Source organism: Oncorhynchus gorbuscha, linkage group LG06, assembly GCF_021184085.1.
Source record: "Oncorhynchus gorbuscha isolate QuinsamMale2020 ecotype Even-year linkage group LG06, OgorEven_v1.0, whole genome shotgun sequence".
NCBI classification, from domain to species: Eukaryota; Metazoa; Chordata; class Actinopteri; order Salmoniformes; family Salmonidae; genus Oncorhynchus; species Oncorhynchus gorbuscha.
Window position 1 is genome coordinate 29,911,864 of NC_060178.1, and position 25,592 is coordinate 29,937,455.

The 25,592-nt window shown below is 41.7% G+C and overlaps 1 protein-coding gene across 12 annotated transcripts in view; it reads left to right on the top strand.

Annotated features, from left to right (window-relative positions):
* Positions 1–25,592, top strand: part of LOC124037809 (ras-specific guanine nucleotide-releasing factor RalGPS2-like) — a 169,313-nt gene that overhangs the window by 47,654 nt on the left and 96,067 nt on the right. For 8 of the 12 annotated variants that reach the window (XM_046352887.1, XM_046352884.1, XM_046352894.1 and 5 more), the window contains 3 exons: positions 6,321–6,438; positions 6,632–6,736; positions 7,907–7,957. In XM_046352887.1, coding sequence (XP_046208843.1) covers positions 6,379–6,438; positions 6,632–6,736; positions 7,907–7,957 — 216 coding nt within the window. In that variant the 5' untranslated portion in view covers positions 6,321–6,378. Of the gene's footprint in view, positions 1–5,659; positions 5,699–6,320; positions 6,439–6,631; positions 6,737–7,906; positions 7,958–25,592 lie in introns of those variants that run through there. The other 4 variants (XM_046352891.1, XM_046352890.1, XM_046352889.1 and 1 more) reach the window with 3 other exon arrangements.

Below are 25,592 nucleotides of genomic sequence, written 5' to 3' on the forward strand. Positions count from 1 at the left end.
CAGACAGCTGGTGATTATTTAACATGTCACTATGACACATTTGTTTCAGTGCCTTTTGAGAAGTGTAAGTTTACAATTTTCTTTTTTTAAGGACGTTTGATTTTAACATTGTCATAACGTTCAAAAACAAGTTTTTCCATCTCGAGGTTAAACAAAAAGAGACAGGGTTGACTGTAACAGGGTTGACTGTAACAGGGTTGACTGTAACAGGGTTGACTGTAACAGGGTTGACTGTAACAGGGTTGACGATTTCATCTTAAATCAGCCATAATTCCCCTTGTAACAGGGAGTGGCAATTGAATGCATACTTCACAAAAAAATGTTATGTCTAATACAATTGAAATATCATGACAGTAAAAAAAAAAAATGAAAACAAACAATGAGAACAAATAATAAAAAGAGTAAATACTGCTTGTTTGAATCCCCTGTATGTTGTGAGTAGAAGGTGGTGATGGACTGGTGATAAGATATTATGAATCTCACAGAGCGATGAGAAAGCATAAGAAAATTTGTTTTTATCAGTCAGGGAAATAAAAGTGCTAGAAACATGTCAGCTCACTATTTTAAAAGATGAAGAAAAAGGTATATAGGATGGAAGAAATGGGGTAAGAAAAGTCTTCCATCACACCACCAGAAAATTGCCTAAGAGTCAAACCAGCTCACCTGCTTTTACACCGATTTAACTATTAGATGATCAATTTTTCTTTAGAAAATAATATTTAAAGAGCGTTCCACCATAATTAAACTCTGTTACATGAACTCTTCTTAAAATGAGGGACAGATGTGTTTTATTTTTTTTAACCTTTATTTATTTCATGTGATTATTTATTTATAAATTCATCTTTAGAAATGACTTTGTCAAAGTAACAAAATAACGAGGGCTTTACAATGATGGGCGAAACATGGAGACATTTTGGGATTAAGTGGGTTAAAATCTTAGAAGTGACAAATCCTTGAAGTGACACAGGTTTGATGGAGGTACATGTCAAAATAATGAATTTTAGCACTTTCACACGCCGTTATTCATAACTAAAATGAGATTTAGTCTTTTAAAGGGCACTTCATTTAATAGACTTTTAAAACACAATTTGAATCCACAATTTCTACTTAAGTTAAAATTTCAAAGGGACACAAAATGCGCTATTTTCACGGCACGACCCAGGTATATGTATGCAGCCATACAGTTATGGACTATAGGGATACGGCTGTAGGTTGTTGATTGACAGCATTAAGCCTATTAGTGTGTAGTACAAGCTGTTCCAAGATAGATAGGGCTCATACTAACTTCTTCAGATCTCTGGCTAATGCCTACCCTAAGCTTTTTCAGTTGTCTCCTACCTACTTCAGACAATCTCCTCTCGCTTGCTCTCACGTGCTCTCATTCTTTCATTTACTTGCATACATGCATACATACATACATGCATACATGCATACATACATGCATGCATACATGCATACATACATGCTTGCATACATACATGCATACATGCATGCATGCATACGTCGGAAAGTATTCAGACCCCTTTTTCCACATTTTGTTACTTTACTGCCTTATTCAAAACAAAACAAAATTGCAACCTACACACTACCCAAAATTGAAAAAGTAAAAAAATATATATATATTTGAAATTGTAGCAAATGTATAAAAATAAAACATTTACATAAGTATTCTGACCCTTTGCTATGAGACTCAAAATTGAGCTCAGGTGCATCCTGTTTCCATTGATCATTCTTGATGTTTCTACAACTTGATTGGAGTCCACCTGTGGTAAATTCAATTGATTTGGAAAGGCACACACCTGTCTATACAAGGTTCCACAGCTGACAGTGCATGTCAGAGCAAAAACCAAGCCGTGAGTTTGGAGGAATTGTCCGTAGAGCTCTGAGACATGTTTGTGTCGAACCACAGATCTGGGGAAGTAGACCACATTTTGTTTGCAGCATTGAAGGTCCCCAAGAGCACGGTGGCTTCCATCATTCTTAAATGGAAGAAGTTTGGAACCACCAAGACTCTCTTCATAGAGCTCTCTGCCCGGCCAAACTGAGAAATCTGGGGAGAAGTGACGAAGAACCCGATGGTCACTCTGACAGAGTTCTAGAATTCCTCTGTTTAGATGGGAGAACCTTAAAGAAGGACAACCATCTCTGCAGCACTACACCAATCAGACCTTTATGGTAGATTGGACAGACAGAAGCTGCTCCTCATTAAATGGCACAAGTCAGCCCGCTTGGAGTTTGCTAAAAGGCACCTAAATAATCTCAGACCATGAGAAACAAGATTCTCTGGTCTGATGAAACCAACATTGAACTCTTTGGCCTGAATACCAAGTGTCATGTCTGGAAGGAACCTGGCACCATCCCTACGGTGAAGCATGGTGGTGGCAAACATGTACAGAGAGATCCTTGATGAAAACCAGAGCCCTCAGGACGTCAGACTGGGATGAAGGTTCACATTCCAACAGGACAACAACCCTAAGCACACAGCCAAGACAACCCAGGAGTGGTTTCGGGACAAGTCTCAATGTCCTTGAGTGGCCCAGCCAGAGCATGGACTTGAACCCGATCGAACATCTCTGGAGAGACCTGAAAATAGCTGTGCAGCAACACTCCATCCAACCTGATAGAGCTTGAGAGGATCTGCAGAGAAGAATGGGAGAAACTCTCCAAATACATGTGTGCCAAGCTTGTAGTGTCATACCCAAGAGGACTTGAGGCTGTAATTTCTGCCAAAGGTTGCTTCAACAAAGTACTGAGTAAAGGGTCTGAATGCTTATGTAAATATGATATTTCAGTGTTGAATTTTGTATACAATTTTTTTTATAAAAACCCTTATGAATTTAATCATTTTAGAATAAGTCACAATGTGGAAAAGGTCAAGGGGGTCTGAATACTTTCAGAATGCACTGTGTGTGTGTGTACACAATTGCGGTCTCAAGTTTGGACACGCTGACTCATTCAAGGGTTTTTCTTAATTTTTATTAATTTCTACATTGTAGAATAATAGTGAAGACATCAAAGCTATGAGATAACACACGGAATCATGTAGTAACCAAAAAAGTGTTACAAAAATTAAAATATTTGAGATTATTCAAAGTAGCCACCCTTTGCCTTGACAGATTTGCACTCTCTTGGCATTCTCTCAACCAGCTTCACCTGGAAAGCTTTTCCAACAGTCTTGAAGGTGTTACCACATGTGCTGAGCACTTCTTGGCTGTTTTTCCTTCACTCTGCAGTCCAACTCTTCCCAAACCATTTCATTTGGGTTGAGGTAAGGTGATTTTGGAGGACAGGTCATCTGATGCAGCACTCAATCTCTCTCCTTGGTCAAATAGCCCTTACACAGCCTGGAGGTGTTTTGGGTCATTGTCCTGTTGAAAAACAAATGATAGTCCCACTACGCGCAAACCAGATGGGCTGGTGTATCGCTGCAGAATGCGGTGGTAGCCATGCTGGTTAAGTGTGCCTTGAATTCTAAATAAATCACTGACAGTGTCACCAGCAAAGCACCATCACACCACCTCCTTCATGCTTCATGTTGGGAACCACACATGCGGAAATCATTCGTTCACCTACTTAGCGTCTCACAAAGACAGGGCGGTTGGAACCAAATAAGTCAATACAATTGACTCATCTGAGCAAAAGACAGATTTCCACCGCTCTAATGTCCGTTGCTCGTGTCTCTTGGACTTGGATGCAAGTCTCTTCTTATTGGTGTCCTTTAGTAGTGGTTTCTTTGCATCATTTTGACCATGAAGGCCTGATTCACACAGTCTCCTCTGAACAGTTGATGTTGATGTCTTAAATTAACTCTAACTCTAATGAACTTGTTCTCTGCAGCAGAGGTAACTCTGGATCTTCCTTCCCTGTGGCTGTCCTCATGAGAGCAAGTTTCATCATAGTGCTTGATGGTTTTTGCGACTGCACTTGAAGGAAGGTTCAAAGTTCTTAAAATTTTCCGCGCTGACTGACCATGTCTTAAAGTAATGATAGACTCTTTGCTTATTTGATCTGTTCTTGCCATAATATGGACTTGGTCTTTTACCAAATAGAGCTATCTTCTGTATACCACCCCTACCTTGTCACAACATACCTGATAGGCTCAAACGCATTAAGAAGGAAAGAACTTCCACAAATTAACTTTTAACAAGACATATCTGTTAATTGAAATGCATTCCAAGTGACTATGGTCACTAAGCTGGTTGAGAGAATGCCAAGAGTGTGCAAAGCTGTCAAAGCAAATGGTTACTTTTTAAGAATGTCAAATATAAATTATATTTTAATTATAAATTATATATATTTTTTTGGGGGGGGGGTTACATAATTCCTTGTGTTAGTCCATGTTAGTTCATACTTGATGTCTTCACTTCTACAATGTAGAAAATAGTAAAAATGGAATGATTAGGTGTGCCAACTTCTGACTGGTATTGTATATACAGTGCTGCTTGAAAGTATGTGAACCCTATAGGGCTGGTACTTTTTCTGATTTAAAATCAACATTCAAAATCCTTATCTAAATTCGTAATAAATACATTCCAAGTAAGTGGAAGAAACAATTATATTTTCATTGTTTACTTAACAAAAGTGATTTTATACACAGATTTGATATGTGTAAAATGATTTGAACCCCTTAAGTCAATCACTTGGGGCACCTCCCATTAGCAGCGTTAACTTTGATTACTGGCTGTAGGAGACGTTTACTCCGTCTCTGACATCTGTTTTGAGGGATTTTTGCCCAGTCCTCCTTACAGAACTCAGCCAATTGAGTGAGGTTCGAGGGGTGTCTGGTATGAACTGCCCTCTCCAGGTCCTCCCACAGCGTCTCGGATTGATTTAGGCCAGGACTTTGACTTGGCCAATCCAAAACACACATCTTTCTCCTGAGCCATTCTTTGGTAGATTTGTTTGATTTCTTTGGGTCATTGTCTTGTTGGAAGACCCGTTTTTGGCCCAGCTGTAGCTCCTTGACTGATGGCCTGACGTTCTGTTCAGGAATCTTCTGGTACAACTCAGAATTCAGTGTTCCCTTAATGATGTGGAGTCGTCCATGCCCAGTGTGGGAAAAGCAGCCCCAGATCTTGACATTCCCACCACCATGCTTAGCTATTGGGATCAGGTTCTTTTTGTGGTACTTTTGACTCATCGGTCCAGAGAATGGACTTCCAGAAACCTTCAGGTTTGTCCAGGTGGTCTTTGGCAAAGTTAAGACTGGCAGTTTGGTTCTTTTTTGACAGCAGAGGTTTCTTCCTAGCAAACCTCCCATGAATGGCATTTTGGTTCAGTTTTCTTATTGTTGAAGCATGCACAGTTACCTGAGATGCAGCAAGGAAGGTCTGCAAATCTCTAGATGTTATCTATGGGTTGGCTTTTTTTTACCTGATTTATTGTTTTTGTGGCTCTTGGGGATATTTTGGAAGTGCGTCACTTACTATTTGCACCTGCACTAATGACTTTTAATGTTGTTTTTCTACTACACGCATGATATCCTCTATGGTATTGGTAAATATAAACCTGTTAGGTCAGATCAAAAAGACTAGTTCTGATTAAATGAAGATTTCTTGGTGAACACTAAGGGGTTCACATTCTTTCAAGCAGCGCTGTATATTCAATATGTTTTGTTTTTGCTCCCGTTTCCTCCCTTAGCTTTTGGCAAGCTGTGACTGTGCTGCCAACTCTAGAACACCAGACCTTTCCCCAAAAAGTATACACAGTTTCTCTTTGTTTGATTGTTCTGTGAATGTAGAACTTCACATTTTGAACACTCTGTCTCAATTCAGTAAATGCTTTATTGGCGTGGATAGTGGTTGTCATTGTTGCCAAAGCAATGTATATGAAGTATGACCAAAATGAACAATATTTTTGAGCAACAATGTTAATTATTATCACCATTCTTTAAGTTTCATTTGATAAATACCTCCTGATTGAAGCATATTTGGAGTAGTGGATAGAAAGTGCTGCTCATCCTCTCCCTCACCTCTGCCACTGTCTCTCCTCTCTTGCACTCTGTCTCCTCGCTCTCCTCTCGCTGTCTTTCTCGCTCGCTCGCGCGGTGCACACTCGCTTTCATACTTGGATTACACTGCCAGCTGAGCTGGTTAAACCACAGCTTAGTGAGCATCTTTGTGTGTGTGTGTGTGTATGTCTGCATGTGTACTTGGCACCTGTATGTGGGGCTAGAGCACTGCTGATTTCCCACATCTGAAGTGAATCTCCTACCACTTTCATCCACAAGGGTGCACTGTTGATCCAGGGTTTGTGAGCATTGGTCTGATAAATGAAATATGGGTTTAAGTCGTTTCTCTCTCGTTTGTGTGTCTGTCCAGAGTGCACACACTGAGGATGAGTAGTGCTGTGCTGCACTGACAGACAGATGGTGTGGGAATGATGGACCTCCCCAATGGCCAATCAAGCGTCACCACTGCTGCTGCCACTGCCTCGGAGGTGAGACACGCCCCTTTCCCCCCTTAACCTCTCCCATTCTGATGATTTCATTAATGTGTGTCTGTGCAGGGCTAGAGCAAACACTAACATAGAGCACTATGGGTGTCAAACACCCCCCCCCCCATTTCTTTCATTTCTTTGAGCTTTATGTTTCCCAAGTTCCCTGCCCTAATGTGTGTGTGTGTGTGTCCAGAAGAGCAGCAGCTCAGAGTCTCTCAGTGAGAAGGGTTCTGAGCTGAAGAAGAGTTTTGATGCTGTCGTCTTCGATGTCCTGAAGGTTACCCCTGAGGAGTATGCAGTAAGTACCCACCCTGGTGTGTGTGTGTGTGTGTGTGTGTGTGTGTGTGTGTGTGTGTGTGTGTGTGTGTGTGTGTGTGTGTGTGTGTGTGTGTGTGTGTGTGTGTGTGTGTGTGTGTGTGTGTGTGTGTGTGTGTGTGTGTAATGGCGCGTATGTGACATTGAGACACTAGAGAGAGGAATGATGCATCTTGGAAAGTCTTTCAGAAAGAGAGGATGAAGTGGGTGAGCGATCCAGGAGGATACACCGGCACAAATATCCTCCGATATTCTAAATAGAACGAGGCCATTCTAAAAGCTACAACTCCCAGCTCCCAGCCCCTGTTAGATAGATCACCATGGTCCTCCCTAATATCCTAGGCAGTCAGTTTCCATGATGTCAGACAACATAAACCATCTGCCTGCGCATACTAGACCACTCTGTGTAGAGTATAATGAACGGCTGTGATTTACATGCTTTTCCCTGAAAAGCCAAAGGTATATTATATATAGAAGATTTAGGTCCAACTTCCAACTTGGAAGTTTGTCGTCCAGGCAGTATGGTTAGAGCATTACTGTAGCGCAGTTGTGATTTGTGACGAGATTACCCACAGGGCACATACATCAGTTCAACGTCTAGATTTTGTTGAGTTGTCAACTACTGTGAATTCAATGTGATATCAACCAACCTTTTCACTCTGTCATTGTATTTAGTTTAAACGTTGATTTATTGATTTGTGCAAAGCCAATCAGTTTTCCACGTCCTCACATTGATTGTTTTATTGACATCGCATGGAAACAATGTTGATTCAACCAATTTATGTCCAGTGGCTTGTGCAGCAAGCCTTTAATGCTGACACAGTCCCTCTAAGACGGTTTCATACTCTAGGTTCTCTGTACAATTCTAGTTTGAGCCTTCTCACTCTCCCCTGCCTTGCCATACCCAGCTAGACAGACAGAGGGTGGTCTCTACCTTTTTTATCCCCCTCCAGATTTCTCCTGGTTATTCTGGGACGGTTGAATAAAGTTTTGGAAGCACTGCCTGCAATGATGTCAGGTCAACGCTTCAGTCCAAATCTGTTTACCTAATTACTGCTCTGATGTCTCGCTCGCTCTCTCTCGCTCTCTCTTTCTCCCCCACTTCTCTCTCTTTCTCCCCCACTTCTCTCTGTTTCTCTCCCCTTCTCTCCAGGGTCAGATCACTCTCATGGATGCTCCGGTCTTCAAAGCCATTCAGCCTGAGGTGAGGTACAGGACTCTGTCCCCCTGCTTCTCTTCTTACACACCATGATCACGACACACACATACACACACACACTCATTCTCACACCCTATAAATGGTCTACGTGAAAGCCAATGTAAGCATGTGTATCCGTGCGCTGGCTCTCTGTAACCTTGTAAAGTGAGCTGACACGTCAGGGATAACCTGTGTTTAGGGTTGGCCACAGTAGACCACTTAAAGCAGCGTCCGTCCGTCTACATCACACCACCACCATGTGGAATCACTCTGGCTTCTGATTGGTTAGCAGTGCAGTGTAGGCCTATTTGTTCCAACCTATGCTCAAATTAGATTTTGGCACTTGTTGCAGTTTAAGTAATACATTTGAATAAGAAAGTAAGTACTTTAGTTGAGGATAGGATAATGGTTAAGGTTAGTGGTTAAAATGGATGTGTTATTGCTAGCCTGTAGAGGTGGACAGTTCTCCCTGCCTGAGCCCGCCAATGATTCAAACTCTAATTAAAGGACGTTATACTGTTGTCTCTGGTGCCTTTCCACAGCTCTGCTACCAAGGGATTTATGGAGACTGACAAGCCCTTGTGTTCTGTTCTGACTGACTGACAGACTGATTAGGCATTTGATGATCTCTACTCACATTGAAACCCAGTGTAGCATTCTGGGCCCTTCACTTTTATGACTGATAGAGGTGAGAAGATCGGATGGGGAAGATGAGAAAAATAGCAAGGATGGCAGGAGAGCAGAATGGACATTAAATAAGGTGAATGATTGGGTGCAGGGACGAGGGGGTTAGTAGAGGTGAGTGGGCTGGAGTGAGGGGGAGGCGGTACCAATGCACCAAGTGTGGAACCAACAGGCTCTTAAACAGCTTCAGCCCCTCAAGCTATACTGCTAATAATTAGTTATTTAAATATTTAACCAATAGCTACCTGGAATATCTGCATTGACCCTTTTTGTCCATAAGAGCTTTCCGCACCTGGATTTTGCAACACTTGCACATTATTCTTTAAAACAATTCTTCAAGCTCTGTCAAATTGGTTGTTTATCTTTGTTAGACAACAATTTTCACGTCTTGTCATAGATTTTCAAGTAGATTTTAGGTCAAAACTGTAACACGGCCACTCAGTAACATTCCCTGTCTTCTTGGTAAGCAACTCCAGTGTAGATTTGGCCTTTTGTTTAAGGTTATTGTTCAGCTTAAAGGTGAATTCGTCTCACAGTGTCTGGTGGAAAGCAGACTAAACCAGGGTTTCCTGTAGAGTTTTGCCTGTACTTTTTCTTGTTTTTTAACCTTTATTTAACCAGGTAGGCTAGTTGAGAACAAGTTCTCATTTACAACTGCGACCTGGCCAAGATAAAGCATAGCAGTGTGAACAGACAACAACAGAGTTACAAATTGAGTAAACAATAAACAAGTCAATAACACAGTAGAGAAAAAGAGTATATATATACATTGTGTGCAAAAGGCATGAGGAGGTAGGCGAATAATTACAATTTTGCAGATTAACACTGGAGTGATAAATGGTCAGATGGTAATGTGCAGGTAGAGATACTGGTGTGCAAAAGAGAAGAAAAGTAAATAAATAAAAAAGTAAGGGGATGAGGTAGGTAAATTGGGTGGGCTATTTACCAATAGACTATGTACAGCTGCAGCGATCGGTTAGCTGCTCGGATAGCAGATGTTTAAAGTTGGTGAGGGAGATCAGTCTCCAACTTCAACAATTTTTGCAATTTGTTCCAGTCACAGGCAGCAGAGAACTGAAAGGAAAGGCGGCCAAATGGGGTGTTTGCTTTAGGGATGATCAGTGAGATACACCTGCTGGAGCGCGTGCTACGGGTGGGTGTTGCCATCGTGACCAGTGAACTGAGATAAGGCGGAGCTTTACCTAATAATAATAATAATAATAATATATGCCATTTAGCAGACGCTTTTATCCAAAGCGACTTACACTCATGTGTGCATACATTCTACGTATGGGTGGTCCCGGGAATCGAACCCACTACCCTGGCGTTACAAGCCTAGCATGGACTTGTAGATGACCTGGAGCCAGTGGGTCTGGTGACGAATATGTAGCGAGGGCCAGCCGACTAGAGCATACAGGTCGCAGTGGTGGGTGGTATAAGGTGCTTTAGTAACAAAACGAATGGCACTGTGATAAACTGCATACAGTTTGCTGAGTAGAGTATTGGAAGCTATTTTGTAGATTACATAGTCGAAGTCGAGGATTGGTAGGATAGTCAGTTTTACTAGGGTAAGTTTGGCGGCGTGAGTGAAGGAGGCTTTGTTGCGAAATAGAAAGCCGACTCTAGATTTGATTTTAGATTGGAGATGTTTGATATGAATCTGGAAGGAGAGTTTACAGTCTAGCCAGACACCTGGTACTTATAGATGTCCACATATTCTAGGTCGGAACCATCCAGGGTGGTGATGCTAGTCGGGCATGAGGGTGCAGGCTGCGGACGATTGAAAAGCATGCATTTGGTTTTACTAGCGTTTAAGAGCAGTTGGAGTCCACGGAAGGAGTGTTGTATGGCATTGAAGCTCGTTTGGAGGTTAGATAGCACAGTGTCCAAGGAAGGGCCAGAAGTATACAGAATGGTGTCGTCTGCGTAGAGGTGGATCAGGGAATCGCCCGCAGCAAGAGCAACATCATTGATATATACAAAGAAAAGAGTCGTCCCGAGAATTGAACCCCGTGGCACCCCCATAGAGACTGCCAGAGGACCGGACAACATGCCCTCCGATTTGACACACTGAACTGTCTGCAAAGTAGTTGGTGAACCAGGCAAGGCAGTCATTAGAAAAACCGAGGCTACGGAGTCTGCCGATAAGAATATGGTGATTGACAGAGTCGAAAGCCTTGGCCAGGTCGATGAAGATGGCTGTACAGCACTGTCTTTTATCGATGGTGGTTGTGATATCGATTAGTACCTTGAGCGTGGCTGAGATGTGACCGGCTCGGAAACCAGATTGCATAGAGGAGAAGGTACGGTGGGATTCGAGATGGTCAGTAATCTGTTTGTTGACTTGGCTTTCGAAGACCTTAAATCGGCAGGGCAGGATGGATATAGGTCTGTAACAGTTTGGGTCCAGGGTGTCTCCCCCTTTGAAGAGGGGGATGACCACGGCAGCTTTCCAATCCTTGGGGATCTCAGACGATATGAGAGGTTGAACAGGCTGGTAATAGGGGTTGCGACAATGGCGGCGGATAGTTTCAGTAATAGAGGGTCCAAATTGTCAAGCCCAGCGGATTTGTACGGGTCCAGGTTTTGCAGCTCTTCCAGAACATCTGCTATCTGGATTTGGGTAGGGGGGGGGGCTGTTGGCCGAGGTTGGAGTAGCCAGGAGGAAAGGCATGGCCAGCCGTTGAGAAATGCTTGTTGAAGTTTTCGATTATCACGGATTTATCGGTGGTGACCGTGTTACCTAGCCTTAGTGCAGTGGGCGGCTGGGAAGAGGTGCTTTTGTTCTCCATGGACTTTAGTGTCCCAGAACTTTTTGGAGTTATTGCTACAGGATGCAAATTTCTGCTTGAAAAAGCTGGCCTTTGACTGACTGTGTGTTTTGGTTCCTGACTTCCCTGAACAGTTGCTTATAGCGGGGACAATTCGATGCTATTGCAGTCCGCCACAGGATGTTTTTGTGCTGGTCAAGGGCAGTCAGGTCTGGAGTGAACCAAGGGCTATATCTGTTCTTCGTTCTGCATTTTTTGAACGGAGCATGCTTATCTAAGATGGTGAGGAAGTTACTTTTAACCTCCTGAAACTAGGGGGCACTATTTTATTTTTGGAAAAATAACTTTCCCAAAGTAAACTGCCTATTTCTCCGGACCAGATGCAAGAATATGCATATAATTGACAGCTTATGATAGAAAACACTAAAGTTTCCAAAACTGTCAAAATATTGTCTGTGAGTATAACTATAACAGAACTGATATTGCAGGCGCAACCCTGAGGAAAATCCAATCAGGAAGTGCCTCTTATTTTGAAACCGTTGTGTTCCTATTCACCCCTATTGGCCATTGAAAGGGATATCAACCAATTCATTTTTCTACGTATTCCCTAAGGTATCTACAGAATTTTGACGTGGTTTCACGTCTTTATGTTGAATGAGCGTAAACGACTACATTGCGTAAGTGGCCAGCTGAGGGCTCTGAGCGATTCTTGCGTAAAAGACAGAGGTAGTCATTTTTCCGCTCGCTCCTACTGAAAAGCCAATTGTCCCGGTTGATATATTATCGAATAGATATTTGAAAAACACCTTGAGGATTGATTATAAAAAACATTTGCCATGTTTCTGTCGATATTATGGATATAATTTGGATTTTCTTCCGGCGTTGTCATGACCGCTATTTCCGGTGGATTTCTCAACATAATGTGACCAACAAACGGAGGTATTTTGGGTATAAAAATAACATTTGCTGTCTAACTTTGCTGTCTAACTGGGAGTCTCGTGAGTGAAAACATCCGAAGATCATCAACGGTAAATGATTAATTTGATTGCTTTTCTGATTTTCGTGACCAAGCTTCCTGCTGCTAGCTGGACATAATGCTATGCTAGGCTATCGATAAACTTACACAACTGCTTGTCTTGTTTTGGCTGTAAAGCATAATTTCAAAATCTGAGATGACAGGGTGATTAACAAAAGGCTAAACTGTGTTTCACTATATTTCACTTGTGATTTCATGAATATGAATATTTTCTAGTAATATTTTTTGACCGTTGCCCTATGCTAATTAGTGTAGTTGATGACAATTCTCCCGGATCCGGGATGGGTAGTTCCAAGATTAAAGAATGACCAGGCATCCTCAACTGACAGAATAAGGTCAATATCCTTCCAAGGTACCCGGGCCAGGTCGATTAGAAAGGCCTGCTCGCAGAAGTGTTTTATGGAGCGTTTGACAGTGATGAGGGGTGGTCGTTTGACTGGGGACCCGTAGCGGATACAGGCAGTGATCGCTGAGATCCTGATTGAAGACTTATTTCAGGAGAGAATCATTTTCAAAATTAGTAGTTCGAACTGTTTGGGAATGGACCTGGAAAGTATGACATTACTCTACCTACTTACCTTTGCGAGTCATTGGAAAAACTCCCTGGTCTTTGTGGTTGAATCTGTGTTTGAAACCTGAATGTTATGAGGTGTGTCTTACCTTGCTTATTAGATCCTCTTTCTACATTTCTAACAGGTATTTTCATCTGTCACGTGTAACCACTGGCATGTGCAGTGTCGTTTTGACAGTGTTTTCCCGCTAATTGCATTGTGACGAACATTCGCACGTAGCCTACTGCCTTGTGTGCGTTGCTACTCTTATAATGTGAATTCATTTGCATATCAACATTTTAAGCTAAACGTTCTCATCTGTTGCATCAGACTCATTGCTTTTTATTTATTTTTTATGTAACTTAGGCCTATTGGTTTGATTTCTGAATTTGGAATCTATCTTCCTACAACTGTCCCAGAGTCTGTTTGAAATAGGCTATTTCTTTCTCGACAAGCTGACCAATAGAATAAGTTAACTTTTATACTGTGGGGGATAATAAATTGACATAGGCTGGGGATGTTGCTGTTTGTTACTTGTCTTGTTGGCTGAGGACATCAGAATTTGTTAAGAAGGACCGCACATCATTGCATCCTCGACTTGCACGTTCTGTTAATATGAATGCCCTTAATCTAAATGTGATTTCTGTCATTCTGAGCACCGTGGGTGGACGCCCTAATCAGTTGCAGCCAAATCATATGGGTCTGGTAGATTTCTCAAATGTCTGGAAATTAAAATGTTGCTGGTCAAATGTCCGGCACCACATTTTCCAAAAGTAAACACTGGTGTGCGTGTGCGCGCGAGAACCATCAATGTCCTAACTTCAGCTGGAGTTACCACTCCTGTCACTCTCCTTCCCCCTCACATCTAGAATGGAAAAAACGTCTGTGTCCACGGTATAGATGTGTGTGTGCATCCTGTGAATTCACTCAGTGGTTCTATTGAATCTATGCATATGAAAGTAGTGAATAACAAGACTGGAGAGACTTGGAAGGCTGGGACTGTAGTTAGTATTTTATTGTGACTGATGGACGGACAGATGGACAGATCTTCTTCTCCTTATCTTTCAGTATCATATAAAGTACCTGCTGTTATGGTACTGAAATAAACATGCCTTCTGCTTCCGCTCTGGACCCTCGACACAGCTGGATCTGACGGTCTCTCCACTTGGGCCAAATCTTAACTGGAGATGCCGAACTTGAATTTTTACAGAACTTTCTCATTGACGTCAATGCACAGTACACAGAAGTCAGAGTTGCTCATGCAGTACAAAGCCCTCAGTCTCTCCAAGCTTGGATTTAATTACTCAACGTTAAAGAGTTTTAATGGTACATGACATAGCACGTTTTATGCAATAATGAAAGCTGATTAATCAGTTTTTCCAAAAGAGAACTAGGCACGTTGAGGTCTTTCCATGACGTGATGTGTTTGAAATCTGAACAAGGCCAATGATACGACAGTAGTTTAACTGTAGGGGATTAACTCTGGATCACTTCTCTTCATTAGAGTCCTTCCCCACTGTACCTGTTTTTAACACCACCAGACCCTCATAAAGACGTTTAAAGGAAAAATCCACCCCAAACCAAAAATGTCTATCATTTACAGTGTTGGAGAACAATATTTTTTGTAAACAAGTGTTTAATTTTGGTAAGGTTGGTAGCAACATGTGAAAATCATTGTGGACATCCTTTTGCCTCAAGTCAATTACGAAACCCACAATGCAATACTATCTCTATGGGCTGGCAAGCTTGTATACTGTAGCTACACACAGTACCAAAGTCTTATCAGCATGTGAATAGCTAGTTTGCTGTAAAATCTCCTAAACTGCACTATCAATTTAGCAGTCTACAATCTCACCATTTTCAATCTGACATGTGTAATAGATGTTTCCGCGATCTGAAAGTCATATTCCGAGTACCTCTAAAAGTCTAAGCAGTTGGGGCGGGGGTTCTACTAAGCTAACGTATGGTATTGTTTTAACATGGTCATACCATGGCTCATTTTAGCTATTTGATTTAGAATTTTACAACCCCTTCAGCTATCAAAATACAAATGTCAATCTGATTTAAAATATAGAATTTGGCCTTTGCTACTATAGCGCATAGAAACACATTGATCAACACATTTATAAATGTCATAAAGGAGAGTAAAAAATGTATCACAAGGTTTTGAATTTTGTCCTATATCTAGGAGATATACACTACCGTTCAAAAGTTTGGGGTCACTTAGAAATGTCCTTATTTTTGGTCCATTTAAAATAAAATCAAATTGATCAGAAATACAGTGTAGACATTGTTAATGTTGTAAATTACTATTGTAGCTGGAAACGGCTGATTTTTCATGGAATATCTACATAGGCGTACAGAGGCCCATTATCAGCAACCGACACTCCTGTGTTCCAATGGCACGTTGTGTTAGCTAATCCAAGTGTATCATTTTAAAAGGCTAATTCATCATAAGAAAACCCTTTTGCAATTATGTTAGCACAGCTGAAAACTGTTGTTCTGATTTAAAGAAGCAATAAAACTGGCCTTCTTTAGACTAGCTGAATATCTGGAGCATTAGCATTTGTGGGTTTGATTACAGGCTCAAAATAGCCAGAAACAAAGAACTTTCTTCTGAAACTCGTCAGTCTATTCTTGTTCTGAGAAATGAAGGCTATTTCATGTGAGATATTGCCAAGAAACTGAAGGTCTCGTACAACGCTGTGTACTACTCCCTTCACAGAACAGTGCAAACTGGTTCTAACCAGAATAGAAAGAGTGGGAGGCCCTGGTGCACAACTGAGCAAGAGGACAAGTACATTTGTGTCATTTATATGGGTTACATTCAGACGAGTCCCGTGATAGTTATGGGGGCCATGGAGAACGCCATCTTATTCATGAGTCTCTTTCCCCTTCTACAGAGTTAATATTAGTTTGTAGCCTAAACGGTTCAGACGCTACAGACCGAAGTAGGCACATCAGCGTGAGTCCCGTGGGGTTTGTTGGGGGTCATACAGCAAAACTGAGGACACCATTGTGTACGTGCAGAGTCCTGTCATTCCATAAGGTGGTCATATTAGTTTGTTTGGATGCTACAGAATTTGTGAGAATGTCACATGGTCTGACAAACGCCTCTGTAGCTCGGCCACCTTCCACCACAGATGCAGAAGACCAGCGGTGGAATTGAGATGCAGCCCATGCAAAAAAAATGATATCTGAGGTTTTAATGTTTTTAATTTATTATTTTACTCTGACTGAGGATTAATCGCAATGCTATGTGATATCGGTCGAATATCTGCCTGCTTTGATAGGCAATAGCGCCGATACAAATTAAATGACCCGGGGAATCGATAGAACATTGCTCAGAGATACACAAAAACAACATAACATTCAAAATGGGTGAATCTTTCCTTTTAATGTTGATATCTTACGTCTTAATATGAATGAACAAATAACCGTCGTTTTCAGTCCAATTGTTTCCATGCTGTCCTGGACGTTGGTTAAAGTTGTAATAATAATTGTACAGCAGCAGGGTTTATGGAAGCAGGCGGCAGAGCCAGCAAGCTGTGAGACCACTGCGTCATGGAAAAGTTGTCATCTGCTTGACTGTAATGAAAAGTCAGCAGTAGGCTATATTTGTGTCAGTGGTCTGGTATGTTTAATCTCATGTTATGGAGTAATATTCTCACCGTGCTGTCTAATAACTTCTTAATAACTGTAAATAGCTTTGTGTTATGAGTTATGACCTGAGGCTTTATATTGGTCTTGTCCTTTTTAGAATATGCTTCTCTAACCACCATAAAACACATCGTAACAGTCTTAACACGTTATGTCTGTGTGAGCGAGTTTGTGTGTGCGCCAGAGTCTGAGCGGAGCGTGCCCAATTTGATTGTTGCGCGGAGTGTGATTGTCAAAGGCTGGAGCATCCGCGAAGGCCGGCCCCAGTAGTGCTCACTTCACGAGCTCAGGGCATGCCAGGCCCAGCATGCATTTTTAGTCTACTTGTGTTCTGCTATAGCCCTTTGATTTAGCTACTGTCATGCAGTTAACTAAATATTTCCATAAAGAAACTGACCAAGCACACAGGTGAAAAATCAAGAGAGGGAGTGTGGTGATGTAGTGTCCACAACTAAATAATCATTGTTGAATCTGAAAAGACATGTATCCCGACTGCATGAAGGTGCACTTACTATGTGCACATGCTAGACAAAAGGAACGAGGTGGGTAGATAACTGTGCCATTGTATCAAAGTATTTATAAACTAAATATCTGATCTCTTAAAAGTTGTTCATTTTTGTTCTATTATCTGTACAATAGACCTGGCATATTCTCACTTTCAATGAGCTTTCCATTTTGATTGGGTTATGTTGCCTAACAACCTTTAGGCACACCTATAGAAAAATAAACTCGGCATCTCTGCCCAGCCTGGCAAGAGTGGCCAAAAGGGTGGTCAGCATCCCCAGTGGCTCTGCAAGTGCGGAGAGGATTTTCTCCTCTGCTGGCCTGCTCTCCAGGCAACGTCACATGAACCTGAAGCCACACACTGTCCAAGCTCCTGTTTCTAATACGAATTCAACGGCACTAGTAAGGGCATTTTTGGTTTAACTTGTTTTTAATTTTAATTCACAGCCTATATGCGCAATTCATACACTAATGATTTAATACAACGAAATGTTCAAATTGTGAGGCGTTAGGTCCCTACCAGTCTGTCGCACTCACACGCGCTTCACAATGTATTTATTTGTAGGCTATAGCCTTGAAATAATATAGCAAAAATAATTCCTTCTTAGGCTCCCCTTTCTGGCTTCTGGCCTATTTAGTGTTTTATATGCTGTTTAATATGACTTGTAGCCAATTTGAAATGATGAGCGCTTCTTACATTGACATTTTCATATTTATTAAAATACGTTTAATTCAAATCATATGGTTTGGTTTCAACACTTCAAAACCAAATGGTTGGTCCAGGTGGAATTGTTGGTTAAATTGTGATTCTTTTTTCGAGCAGCGGTTATTTTTTCCTGTGAGCGAGGAGCAGGATTTTTAGCAGAGTGGTTGGAAAGGAAGGCACAGTGTTCCATGAGCGGGATTTCCAAATGCTCAACTCCGCTCACATACTCTGGTGTGTGCGCACATTGACTGCATTGAAGAGCAGACCGCTTGCAGTGCTTTCCTCTAGCCAGCTGTCGGCTATACAGCCAGTTGTACACTCAATTTCAGCCATGTACATTTTCCACTTAAATTAACTTGGCCATTTAGATTATTTTTTTTACAGTTCGCAAGTCAGGAAAAAAAATTCAGCCTGGCCCTCTTCCGCTAGAATGAACGATATGCATCTTCTAGCGATATATTGATAGGACAGGCGTCTGTCTGCCTGTCAGTCACAAAGTGAACGATGACAGGGAATCACTGCTGGTTTGACATTTTTTCGCTCTCTTCCGGTACCTGGTAGTGTGTTTTCTGTAAGCTGTGTTGGCAGTCAAATGTCTTTACACGGAGGGAGAGAGCATGATGCTCATTCATCGCCTAGGAGTCAATTTGCATGACCCATATTGTGACAACGGCGGGTCGAAATCCACTTAGCCTATTGTTTCCTGGCACATATATTTATTTTATTTTCGCGTGTTTCATATACAGCCACGAAGTGCTGGCGCATGGACTTACTGTCATTTGATTGATTGAACATCAAGCTAGAGTAGTTTATTAATGGTGTCGAACTGACTGAATAAACCCAATCTCATATTCTTGCGATTCATAAATCATGCAACATAATATCTCCATGGTATCGGGACATGGCATCGGGACAAGGAAACTCTGACATCTGCTAATGTAAAAAGGACTTTCTAAAAACATTTCATTTGATTATCGATACATTATGAAAACATTTGATGAAGATGGTGAATCCTCTTCACTGCAGGACAATCGTGATGCGATAGTTGCACTTTGGTCCAAAATATGATAAAACTGATTTAATTGTTTTAAAAGCTTATGATATTTATATGGTAGTTTAATAGATATTGATATAGGTCTACTGATTTAATCAAGGTCAAATGCCTCTTCAAATCCCATGATTAACACCTGCTTCATTCTTCAATCATACCTGCATTGCAGATAACTGAGAAAATGCCTCTTAAAAGGGTGCTTGAAGCCTGTAGAGTTAAAGATTATTTGAGAATAAATCTGTGGGTCAGCCATTAAACAAGTATTTGTTTTGTATAAATTAGACTGCAATTCACAAATGGAGTTGCAAACTAACTTCTTTCACTAATTTAACTGATGTCATTCTCTCTTCTCTTAACAAGTATAGACCCAGAACTTAATTGAGCATTCGTTCTGCTTATTTTAGAGACCCATTTTTCCATTTTAAAAAGTGCCCATCACACAGTTCGTTATTTCAAGATCATTTTGGCCATTTACTTAATTTAATAAAATAAAATACATAATTTAAAGAAAAAACATTTGTGTCAGTTCATATCTTGCCATAAAATATTTTAGTCTCAATATAAGACCAGTTAAATGTAAAAAAAAGTAAAAAAAGTTGTAATGTTCTCTTATTTCGAAAATGGTATAGATCATATAGGCCTAGATGATTTCCCAAAAAACTAACAATAAAAGGAATTCATACATTTTCAGTAATGTATTTAATTATTTTCAAATTTGTGAGAAACTCAGTATTCAATAATATTGCTGTGTATTTTGCATGGAATCAAGGCATTAAAATGTACCAGAGGTCACCAAAATAGAGCTTGTTCAGCAAAAGATTCTTAACCCCGGCTCGGGGAATCCTGGCTGTCTACCTTTTCTATTTGGCTGACTATGCCATGTGCTTGTGGAAAACACTGCGCTTGGCATCAACCTCCTTTCATAGCAGAGTGGTTCAATCAGACATTATTGCTTTTATCAAGAACACAGTGGTCCATTTACAAGAATGTGTGTGTGATTAAGCCAGACATGACCATTTATGATGCAAGAACTGACATGAAGCAGATGGTTTGATTTGAGCCTGAAAGTAAAGTTTCTCCCTAGAGGAGATGGAGTGAAGCCACAGAGCGAAGTGTAAGAGGGGACTGACTGGTTTATCTGTAGTATTGTCCCACTGGGACAACATTTATTTTATGTTGGCTCAACATAATTCCTTTGAAATTACGTACTAACAACATTGGTTCAACCAGTGTGTCCTGTGAGGTGTCTTCTCTTATAAACTCAACAAAAAAGAAACAACCATGTATTTCAAGGATAATTCGTAAAAATCCAAATAACTTCACAGATCTCCATTGTAAAGGGTTTAAACACCGTTTCCCATGCTTGTTCAATGAACCATAAACAATTAATGAACATGCAGCTCTGGAATGGTCATTAAGACACTAACAGCTTACAGACGGTAGGCAATTAAGGTCACAGTTATGAAAATGTAGGACACTAAAGAGGCCTTTCTACTGATTCTGAAAAACTCCAAAAGAAAGATGCCCAGGGTCCTTGCTCATCTGTGTGAATGTGCCTTAGTCATGCTGCAAGGAGGCATGAGGACTGCAGATGTGGCCAGGGCAATAAATTGCAATGTCCGTACTGTGAGACGCCTAAGACAGCTCTACAGGGAGTCAGGACGGATAGCCGTTCGACCTTGCAGTTGCAGACCACGTGTAACAACACCTGCACAGGATTGGTACATCCGAACATCACACCTGCGGGACAGGTACAGGATGGCAAAAACAACTGCCAGAGTTACACCAGGAATGCACAATCCCTCCATCGGTGCTCAGACTGTCCTCAATAGGCTGAGAGAGGCTGGACTGAAGCTTGTAGGCCTGTTGTAAAGGCAGGTCTTCACCAGACAACACAGGCAACAACATAGCCTATGGGCACAAACCCATCATTGCCGGACCGGACAGGACTGGCAAAAAGTGCTCTTCACTGACGAGTCGCGGTTTAGTCTCACCAGGGGTGATTGTCGGATTCGCGTTTATCGTCAAAGGAATGAGCGTTACACTGAGGCCTGTACTCTGGAGCGGGATCGATTTGGAGGTGGAGGGTCAGTCATGGTCTGGGGCGGTGTGTCACTGCATCATCGTACTGAGGTTGTTGTCATTGCAGGCAATCTCAACGCTGTGCGTTACAGGGAAGACATCCTCCTCCCTCATGTGGTACCCTTCCTGCAGGCTCATCCTGACATGACCCTCCTACATGACAATGCCACCAGCCATACTGCTCGTCCTGTGCGTGATTTCCTGCAAGGCAGTAATGTCAGTGTTCTGCCATCGCCAGCGAAGAGCCCGGATCTCAATACTGTTGTGCACATCTGGGACCTGTTGGATCAGAGGGTGAGGGCTAGGTCCATTCCCCCCAGAAATGTCTGGGAACTTGCAGGTGCCTTGGTGGAAGAGTGGGGTCACATCTCACATCAAGAACGGGCAAATCTGGTGCAGTCCATGAGGATTAGATGTACTGCAGTACTTAATGCAGCTGGTGGCCACACCAGAAACTGACACTTACATTTAATTTTTTTGTTTTTGTTGTTGTTCAGGGACACAATATTCCATTTCTGTTAGTCACATGTCTGTGGAACTTGTTTATGTTCACACAAATATTTACACAAGTTAAGTTTGCTGAAGATAAACGCAGTTGACAGTGAGAGGATGTTTCTTTTATTAGTTTATTATGTTCCACCTTTCCAATAGAACAGGGAATCTTCCACTCTATCGATTTCATAATTTGCAACACGTTAAATGTTTCAGCTCACTGTCCTCCACAGGTGCTTTAGGTAGCTGGTAGACTATTGGACGTGTAAGATGACAGTGACATCCAGTCCTCTGAGTCTCCCTCAACAGCTCCTGGACCTGTTTTCTGGGAATTGGAAAACTATATAAAAAAAGAGACAGATTCATAGAGGGGGAAAGAAGTTGTTGAGCTGCTGAAAATGTGTAACTGAAGCCATGTCTTTCTAGTGTAGTTTACAAGCGCCGGTTTATGAAAAGTTATTTCTAGCCCTGACCAGGTCTGTTTCTGGTTAGAGAAGAGTGACGTTGGTCCGATTGGATCCTGGCTAGAAAGACTGTAGATAGCATTTCATCCTGTTGTCTCTGTCCTCCTCTATCTTTTTAGCTCCATCTCTCTTTATACTCATCTGTCTGTTTTGGTGCTGAAACCCTTTTACCCTGTGGTTACATCAACAGCAGGGGAAGTAAATTAGGTTTTGGCGGGCAGAGATTGTTTTTGGCTTGTAGGGAAGTGGCATCAGATAGCTCTAATACATACCGCTGAGTGGTATGCCAGTTCCCTTAGAAGTCTGTACCCACCACACACAGACAGAGACACACTGGAAATAGAAAACACGCTCAACTTCTCCCAAACATGGACCAGGGCACTCATAGTTTAAAGATCACATACAGTACCAGTCAAAAGTTTGGACACTTACTCATTCAAGGGTTATTAATAATAATTTTACTATTTTGTACATTGAAGAATAATAGTGAAGGCATCAAATCTATGAAATAGAAGATATGGAATCATGTAGTAACCAAAAGTGTTTAACAAATGAAAATATATTTGAGATTCTTCAGTAGCCACCATTTTCCTTGATGACAACTTTGCACTCTCTGGCATTCTCTCAACCAGCTGCACCTGGAATACTTTTCCAAAAGTCATGAAGGAGTTCCCACATATGCTGAGCACTTGTTGGCTGATTTTCATTCACTCTGCGGTTCAACTCATCCCAAACCATCTCAATTGGGTTGAGGTCAGTTGATTGCGGAGGCCAGGACATCTGATGCAGCACTCTACTTTTCTTCTTGGTCAAAAAGCCTTGACACAGCCTGGAGGTGTTGGGTTATGAAGCTGGTTGAGAGACTGACAAGCATGTGCAAAGCTATCATCAAGGCAAAGGGTGGCTACTTTGGAGAAAATTAACTAAAACTTTTTTGGTTACTACTGTTGAAGTCAGAAGTTTACATGCACTTAGGTTGGAGTCATTGTTTTTCAACCACTCTACAAATTTGTTGTTTAACAAACTCTAGTTTTGACAAGTCGGTTAGGACATCTACTTTGTGCATGATAAGTCATTTTTCCAACAATTATTTACAGACAGATTAATTCACTTATAATTCACTGTGTCACAATTCCAGTGGGTCAGAAGTTTACATGCACTAAGTTGACTGTGTCTTTAAACGGCTTGGAAAATTCCAGTAAATTAATCATTTGGAAGTGTACCTGTGGATGTATTTCAAGGCCTACCTTCAAACTCAGTACCTCTTTGCTTGACATCATGAGAAAATCAAAATAAATCAGCAAAGACTTCAGAAAAAAAATAGTAGACCACCACAAGTCTGGTTCATCCTTGGGAGCAATTTCCTAATGCCCGACGGTACCACGTTCATCTGTACAAACAATATTACGCAAGTGTAATCCCCATGGGAGCACACAGCCATCATACCGCTCAGGGAAGAGACTCCTTCTGTCTCCTAGAGATTAACATGCTTTGGTGCGAAAAGCGCAAATCAATCCCAGAACAACAGCAAAGAACCTTGTGAAGATACTGGGGGAAACAGGTACTAAAGTGTATATCCACAGTAAGAGTCCTATATCGACATTACCTGAATGGCCACTCAGCAAGGAAGAAGCCACTGCTCCAAAAGCACCATTAAAAAAGCCAGACTACGGTTTGCAACTGCACATGGGGACAAAGATTGTACTTTTTGCAAAAATGTCCTCTAGTCTGATGAAACAAAAATAGAACTATTTTGGCCATAATGACCATCGTTATGTTTGGAGGAAAAAGCAGGAGGCTTGCAAGCTGAAGAACACCATCCCAACCCGGGAAGCACGGGGTTGGCAGCATCATGTTGTGGGTGCTTTGCTGCACGAGGGACTGGTGCACTTCACAAAATAGATGGCATCATGAGGAGGGAAAATTATGTTGATATCAGTCAAGGTATTGGAGTGGCCATCACAAAGCCCTGACCTCAATCCTATAGAACATTTGTGAGCAGAACTGAAAAAGCGTGTGCAGCAAGGAGGCCTACAAACCTGACTCAGTTACACCAGCTCTGTCAGGGGGAATGGTCCAAAATTCACCCAACTTATTGTGGGAAGCTTGTGGAAGGCGACCCAAAACATTTGACCCAAGTTAAACAATTTAAATGCAGTGCTACCAAATACTAATTGAGTGTATGTAAACTTCTGACCCACTGGGAATGTGATGAAAGAAATCAAAGCTGAAATAAATAACTCTACTATTATTCGGACATTTCACATTCTTAAAATGAAGTGGTGATCCTAACTGACCTAAGACGGTGAATTTTTACTAGGATTAAATGTCAGGAATTGTGAAAAACTGAGTTTAAATGTATTTGGCTAAGGTGTTATGTAAACTTCCGACTTAAACTGTATATATTCTTATGTATAAAAAAAAATTCTTCTGGATTTTGACAATTCTCCTGGGATGTTATTTTCATATCAGGTGACCCGTAGTTTGGGAACCGCTGGTCTACGTGTTTGTGTCTGATCACATCGCTCCTCTCATACCATTTTATGAGCCATGACATTAGCTGTGTGGGAAAGTGAACAAGGATAGGAGTATAACGGACATTATAGGCCTATCGTTTCTGGAAAACCCATCTCCTACACGTCATGTAAAACCAGCCATGTAGGGAATAGGGATGCATACATATTCGCAGGATATGATGAACTAACCACCACCTAACATATAACACTAGCTAACGGGGCTGGCGCTAGGGAATGAAGGACTGTCTGAGAGATGCATTTTTACACCAACATTTCATAGGTCTTCCTAGAGGCAGGCGAGGTAATGGTCTGAATGCCAATCGGTCGTCAGCGCAGTAGGTAATGTTTTTGTGCTATTCAGAAGACTGCCACTCAGGCAATTAGGATTGTCTCTTACTGCCTTTCCGTCTCCTGGCATTACAGCACAGGCCTGGATGTAATTTTACCACACACAAGTTACTTTCCATTACGATTGCTGTCAACCTTAGTCAACCTCTCACTCCCCTCCTTTCTCTCTCTCTCCCCCCTCTCCTCTAGCTCCAGCTGATTCTCTCGTTCTGGTCTGGTCCACAGGGTGTGTGGAGGTCCAGGTTTCCACTGTGTTGACTGAAACGAGGCCCAGAGCAGAGAAGTGGCTGTGGTATCTCACATTAGATCGGCTCTGTTAGTGGTTTGGCTGGAGCTGCTTTAGCTGTGTGTGTGTGTGTGTGTGTGTGTGTGTGTGTGTGTGTGAGGACTTCAAAATACATGCTGTGGAATCATCTGTCAGTCAGGGGTGTGTGTACTGTATTGCTGATTTTAGAACTAGAAAGCGGTGAGGGTAGGACTGGGCTGGGACCAACTACAACCGCCAAGACAACCACTGCATCTCAAATAATCATGTTGACTTTAATGCAAATGTTCGCTCAAAGCGCAAGGCAATGTCACAGATTCGACAAAGGCATGGCTCAGACATGACATAAATCAAATGGACCAAGGTGGCAAATGGTGTTACACAGCAGACTGGAGCTGTTTGTTAGGGTAATATCATTGATTGATTCTCTGACTTTGATTCTGGTACTTGATCCTGGCGACCACCCCTATAGGCCAGGACATTGTGGAAACTAGTGAAACGCATCTGTGGT